At 52.4% G+C, this 6,683-nt stretch overlaps 1 protein-coding gene across 15 annotated transcripts in view; it reads left to right on the top strand.

The window, feature by feature from the left end:
• SEC31B (SEC31 homolog B, COPII component) overlaps nucleotides 1–5,233 on the top strand; it is a 43,460-nt gene extending 38,227 nt beyond the window's left edge. For 9 of the 15 annotated variants that reach the window (XM_006157385.3, XM_006157383.3, XM_006157384.3 and 6 more), the window contains 6 exons: nucleotides 579–893; nucleotides 1,144–1,202; nucleotides 1,478–1,600; nucleotides 1,888–2,007; nucleotides 2,387–2,458; nucleotides 2,687–3,793. In XM_006157385.3, coding sequence (XP_006157447.1) covers nucleotides 579–893; nucleotides 1,144–1,202; nucleotides 1,478–1,600; nucleotides 1,888–2,007; nucleotides 2,387–2,458; nucleotides 2,687–2,866 — 869 coding nt within the window. In that variant the 3' untranslated portion in view covers nucleotides 2,867–3,793. Of the gene's footprint in view, nucleotides 1–578; nucleotides 894–1,143; nucleotides 1,203–1,477; nucleotides 1,601–1,887; nucleotides 2,008–2,386; nucleotides 2,459–2,686; nucleotides 3,794–4,724 lie in introns of those variants that run through there. The other 6 variants (XR_335815.3, XR_335814.3, XR_335816.3 and 3 more) reach the window with 6 other exon arrangements.
• Nucleotides 5,234–6,683: the final 1,450 nt, after the last annotated feature.

The following is a 6,683-nucleotide window of genomic DNA, read 5'->3' as shown; positions in this document are numbered from 1 at the left end:
CGGGGACATAGCCATTACGCTAACTGCTGGTCCCTAAATAAATAATTTTTTAAAAGTACTATGTAAGGTATAGATTTCCAAATACATGTATTATTTATTATTTTATAATAATAAATGATCATTATTTTATAATAATAAATTAATATACAATTGATACATTTATAGAAACAATTCTGTTGAATAATTAATTATTAATTTTTATTTTTTATTACTGCCCTATTCTTCTCTGATGTGTTCAAAGTCCCTCTCAAATTGAAATTTCACAGCAAATGACCTGTTTTTTTTTTTTTTTTTTTGAGAGAGATTTTCACTGTAGGGCGCGTGCGCTCGCCAGACAGACAGAGAGAGACAGAGAGACAGAAAGCGAGAAATCACCCCCCAGGGGGGATGGTCACGCCGCAATCCTTTCTCCTCCATTCTCCTCTCGGGATCTTGGGCACGCACGCACACACGCCCGGCGTGAGTTTTAAGCCACCGGGTCCGGGACACGAACCGCGGTCGACTACGTGGGAGTCCAGCGACATAGCCATTACGCTAATTGCTGGTTCCCGAAATGACCTGTTTTTGTTGTACTTCAGTTTTTTCTCAGCCACAGCTGGTAGGAGGGCAAAGGGCTCAAACTCCTAACCCTGTGGGGTTCCCTGGAACATGGCCTCTTCCTGGTGCCCCTCCGCCTGTGGCATCCACATCCGTCATGCAGCCTGGCTCTGCGTCCCTGCCTGAACCTCCTAGACTGCTCCCTCTGCTTCCTGTGAGACCACCAGCTCCTGGCCCTGTGAGCTTCCAGCCCCCAGCCCCTCCTGCCAGCTTCCCTGTGGAATTCCCTCCTGGAGGGCCAAGTACTCCATGCTCTAGCGCCTTCCCAGCCACAGGCATCTTGACTGTTCATCCAGGTCAGTCTCCTGTGACGTCCCACTTCTGGGTTACTGCCCTCTTCCTCCCTTCCCACTACTACTGTGGAACTCTGTTTCCTCATGGCCATGAACCCGAGCCTCTTGGGTTGGAGAATGTGAGCTAGGTGTGTGGCTGGCTTGCAGAGGGAGCTATGATGGACTTCAATTAAAATGTTTCCAGCCTTCAAACCAAAACTTTCCAATGCTTCTGACCGTGACCCTCAGACACCTCTGTCTTTTTACTTCATAGGACCTCAAGATTCCTGGAAAGATGCTCCGGGTCCCAGGGGAACTCTCCAGAGGAAAAAGGTCAATTTGTCTTTCCCTTTTTTTTACATACATTTGCCAGTGACCTACATTCTTTTGATAGTTAACTCCCCAGTCCTTCCCCTTCACAGGCTGCCCTCACTGCTCTCCCCTCAGCAACCTCCCCTTCCTCCTACATCCATGCACTGTTCTTTCCATTTCCTGGCTCCCACTCACTGCCCTGTCTCCTGACTCACTGTAATCTCGGCCACTCTCCTAAGCCAGGGCCTACAGCGTCTCTCAGCTTTGACAATGTGCCTTTCTCTCTGCCTCTCTAGCTGCCGGAGACATTTACACCCCCAGCACCAATTACTGCTCCAGTTATGGCCCCTCCCTCACAGCTGCCTGCCTCTGCTGTGAGTCATGCGCCCCCCGGAGCTCCAGGAGAATGCAGCCTACAGGTGACAAGGACAACATGTTCCCTTCCTCTGGGACACCTTCTAAACTTCCTTGGGTGTAGAAAAAGGGGGAACATGAGAGATGGGCAGCATTCCTCAAGGTGGAGGCAGGTCTGAGCTGACAGAAACTGAGGATGGCTCCCAGTCCTTATTGCAGAGAAGGGGAGGGCGCCCTCTGTCCAGCTCTGCTTGCTCTGACAGGATAGCATGACTGAGTGACTAAGGGCTAGTCTTTTGAGAAGCTATGAGGACAGCTTGTCTGTTTGTCCTTCCTCCTGCTACTTCATCAGCAACTTCAGCGGCTGCCACCTGAGAAGATAGGAAGGAAGGAGCTGCCTCCAGAGCATCAGCCCTTGAAGGACAGCTTCGAGGCGCTCCTCCGGCGCTGCTCCCTGGCTGCAACTGACTTAGTAAGTCTGAGCCTTCCCCAAGACGATTCAGGACCCCTCAGCTGTAGACCAGTCCCTCAGCTGATACCAGTCCCTCTCTGTATCTTGTACTTATCTATGTGGAATCAGGGAGGGACTCAGAGTCTGGTCTGAAGAGCAGCTCCTTGGAGCAGAGTCCAGCAGCATTGAGACTTAAAGGCCACGGGGATATTGGGGCAGTGAAGCCGGGAGCGGGAAACCTGCCATTCACTCACTAGCTGTGTCAGCTCGAGCAAGCCTCAGTCTCTTCGGGCTTCCCTTTTCTGCTCTGTGAGATGAAGGAAGTAGCATTAAGCCATTCTCGCCCCTGTGCAGGCACAGACTTAGGGGCTAGGGTCAAAGTCCCTTTCCCTCCCTACAGAAGACAAAAAGGAAGCTGGAGGAGGCAGCCCAGCGTCTGGAATGTTTGTACGAGAAGCTCTGTGAGAGGACAGTAAGTACACCTCACAGTTCTCTCTGCCTCCTGCCCTTCCACTGTCACGCATGTCCAAAGGAAGCCCAGTGTCTTTTCTTCCCATAGGTCTCCTTGAGCTGGGTTTCTTACAGAAACCTACATCTCACCTGGTCGGGGCTCCAGAACTCCGTCCTCTCTCAGCGCTGCCATGCTGCTAGCATAGGGACTGGGTCGGGCTTACTAACCTAGGGGTCCGTCCTTCCACAGCTCTCTCCTCATGTCCTGGCGGGGCTCCACGAGGTTGCCCGATGTGTGGAAGCAAGAAGCTTTGAGCAGGGCCTGGCGGCGCATGCCCAGGTGGTGGGCTGCAGCAGCTTCAGCGAGGTGTCCAGCTTCATGCCCGTCTTGAAGGCTGTCCTCACCATCGCACATAAGTTGCAAGTCTAAGGCAAACCAGGCAGCCCCTCTTTCCAGGAAGCCACTCTGCTGTTACTTAACTCCTTCCTGTGGAAAAAGGGACTTTCCACACAGGTTCTATTTGTTGCTCCCAACTCTTTTCCCTTGCTGCCAGGTACGTGACGCTGTTGTAGCCTGGCCCCAAACCAGCTGAGCACCTGGCCTAGGATGCACCCGAGACGCGCTCAGCCCCAGAGGCAAGCCATAGGGCCAGGTCTTCTCTTCCCTCTTACTGTACTGTGACAGGGCCTGGGCAGAGTGGCTTTGCCCTTGGATGTCCTGTTTAAGTGGCTTCTGAAAGGGTAAATGGATCGTACTTTCAAGTCTACCTCTGCTGTAATCCATCTCGTGGGTCTGTGGTTTTTCCCTTCTGTGGTTTACAACCTGGCCTTCCCTGCTCCCTGCCCCTGACTTTATATTTCCAGGTTCATGTTTCTCTGTAGCCCCAGGGGTTGGAGCTCTTCAGCCTTTGAGCAAGTCCCGGATATGAAGGATGGAAGCTGACCAGACCCAAGAGTGGAAACCTTGGCCCTTTAGGAATGAAGCTTTTCCTCTGCCGGCACATTAGGGTAGGCTAGGTTAGGTGGAATGGGTGAGATGCCTTTCTGGGAGCTTAGACTGTGAGATGAGAGCAGAGGTACCACAGCTTAGGGGAACAGCCCTTCATTCCACTTGTGTTTGAGCTCTGGCCCAAGGCCCTGGACTGTTCTTTCTGTGGTTGTAAGCCCAGTTCTGGAACAGGAGCCATGTTAAGGAAAGGCTCCCCCAACCCCAACACTGCTTCTCAGGGCTGGGGGGGGCCTTCTCCCAGCTGCACATGTCTCAGGGCTACCTCCTCTGCCTGCGTCCCTGTGGTCGAATGCTGCATGGATGCACTGATGCACTCAGTGGTGCAATAAAGCTGCTTTGATTTGTTTCTCCGTCATCTCCCAGTCATTGCCTCCTCTCCTTCCTCCTTTGCCATTATCTATCTTTCTAGTCCTTGCACTCGGCACCCTAGGGAGAAAGGGAACAGGCTCCAGGAGGGCTGATGTCAAGCGATTTTAGAAGGTGTCCAGTCCCACTGAATCAGGCTGCGAGACCCAGTCCTGCAGCACGTTTGGCCATTCTGGTGTGTGTGTGTGTGTGTGTGTGTGTGTGTGTGTGTGTCCATCCATCCGTGCCTGACGTTCAGCTCCGGGGTTTTTCCCCCACACCGCTTCAGGGCTGTGCTTAGCTGCACAAAGGGGCTGGGTGTGAAGCCAGGGGGACTAGCCCTAATCCTGTTGTAGATCCCATCATGTCTGCAGGCTAGATGTGTGTGTTTGGGAGGGAGGGATTGTTAGGCACTATTTGTTTGTAAAGCCACTTGCTCTTCAGATAATACTTGCACTAACTTCTATTGATGAAGCAGTGTGAGCCCCAGCAAAGTCCTTTCCCAAAGTGTCTTTGAAGCCAAGAGCCCATTGAAGGGAAGAAAGGCCGGGAGAGGGGATTAGTTTGTTCAGCAGCTGTGAATTTCAGTGGGAGGTTGATGAACTCCGAAGTCTTTGTTTAAATTAAAGGGGGGGAGAAAAAAGCCGCTGCTGGAGCGAGAGCCCCACTTGGGGCCCTGAACTAACACAAGGAGAAGTCTGAGCTGCAGGGAGCTGTGTACTGACTGCGAAGACTTTTCCCAAACACTTTCGGGAAAGGTGTTGTGAGAAGAGAAGGGGGCGGAGTGGCGGATTAGCATGTGAAATGAAGTTTTCATTGACTCCGGTGGGGGTAGAAGGCTACTTTAATGGCATCTTGTTCGCCTATTTTCTCTTCTGGAGCTCTTTAGAGATATTGTTTTGCTAAGACAGCCTTTCTTCCCCCTTCTTTCCAGTCTGAGGATTGCCTCTATGGGAGCCAACATAAATATTTCTCCTCCAGGAATGCGGGTTAATTAAAAGGAAATGAATGAGTGGAAGCATCCAATCCAGACCCACAATAGGCGAGTGCCCCGGCCTGCCCTCCCCTCCCACCACCACCAGCACCACCAGCGCGGAGGACGACCCTGCCTCTGTCTTTGCCCCGACCTGCTGGGAAGGCCAGTTGAGGCTGGCATTCTTTTTAAGAAAAGAAAGCCCTGCCTGTGTGCAGGCTCACGGGCCAGGGACAGGAAGGAGACCGTGTTTTGCCCACCCCAAACAGTGTCCTTGTCACTTCTCAGGACCTCCCTCTGTTTCTGCCCTCTAGCTGAGACAGATGGGCTCCTGAAGAGCACACGGGGAAGGGCCCTGGGCTCTGGTACTCACCCCACAGTACCTCAGTAGGGGTGCGAAGAGCCAGCCATCTTCCTCAGCAGCAGTTTCAATCTGTAAAATAAAAGCTTTGACTAGCTGACTTCAAAGATGTCCTCCCAAACCACGGCTCAGGACTTGTCTGCATTTGTAGAGGGGGACACAGCCCCAGTGACCAAGTATAAGCCAAGCACCTGCACCCCGCGAGTGCGAGCACGTGGCTGCGTTGCACCACTCCGTCCGCCCTGAGGTGCTTGCTGAATGAGCAGATGAATGAATGGGTAATGGGGGTGGGGCAATGCGGAGCTAAGGCAGCTCAGTAATGTTTTCTTTACAGAACTCACCTGAACCTGGTGTTAATCATATCCATGTGGATGCACAAAACAACCTGTGAGAACTTTCTGGCCCATGAGCTGTTTAGAGAACTGACCTGGAGTTAATGCGTATGAAGCCCAGCAGTTCTGCTTTTATGCTCAGAGATTTCCTGGAGAACGCAGCCTTACTGATAACATCTTTCATATTTTCTTCTTTTCACATGTTTGCCATAAGGTGTGTGTGCTCTCCAGAAAGAGTCAGAGAGAGGGAAAGTGAGAACTCACCCCCCCATGGGTGGGCGTGCATGGCCAGGCCACAGTTCCTTCTCTTTTCTCCTCTTGGGATTTTGGGCACACGAATATGCACACACACACCTGGTGTGTTTCTCAAGTCACCAGGTCCAGGACTTGATCTCCAGAGCTGGCCCCTACTTTTATATTTTCTAGCTGCCTTGCTAGACTTTCTTCCTGAACACTGTCAGGTAATTCTGCCAAGTAGAATAGCCAGGTTGGTACCTGTTGCTGCTTCCTGGGGAGGAAGGATGAGGTGGGAGGCCCAGAGAAGCTGAGAGGAGGAGCAAAGGGCCTTTTGCTGAGAGAGCTGGAACAAAGACTTAGGAGACCCTGAAGGGAAGTGCATCCCCTGGTAAGGAAGAGGACCCTCCCCTCAGGAAGTATTCATGGACCAGACGTGGAGGGGTGAGGCCGGGGGTCTGGAGTCTGACCTGGCCATTGCCTCAATTTGGAATATGGCAGCCCTTCTGCCTTTAGAGGTCAGCGCCTACAGCCTTGGTTCCATGACCTCCTTGGAGCCACACTTCTGCCCTTGCTCCTGTGCTAGAAGAGGGATGGGGTGGACTAGCATCTGAGCAGTTCTGCCCCCAAAGAACCCCTCACACCCCGAGCTGGCTGGGAAGCTCCTTGGGCCACAGAGGGTCTGTCAAGGACTGGCTCTTCCCTCCCGGTCTCCCAATTTCGTGAGCAAGGAAGTCTCTCCTGTACCACTGCTTTCCGAGAATGGAACCAGCAGAGGCAAGCGCCACAAGCAGTAAGCTCTCGCCGAGGTGAGTGTTACAGGAAGACTCATGACTAGCCCTTGGCAGATTCGCCTCATCAAGTCAGGATAACTACTGAGGTCATGATAGAAGCCAAGATCTATGGGGAAGTAGCCTTCCAAGGCTGGAGGCAGAAGAGAGCCTAGAGGTCATATCCTTGACCTCACCCACCCCAGCACCCCCAGAAGTTCAG

This window comes from Tupaia chinensis, unplaced genomic scaffold (assembly GCF_000334495.1).
Source record: "Tupaia chinensis unplaced genomic scaffold, TupChi_1.0 Scaffold000539_1, whole genome shotgun sequence".
Classification (NCBI taxonomy): domain Eukaryota; kingdom Metazoa; phylum Chordata; class Mammalia; order Scandentia; family Tupaiidae; genus Tupaia; species Tupaia belangeri.
This window is presented reverse-complemented; position numbering and strand designations above follow the sequence as displayed.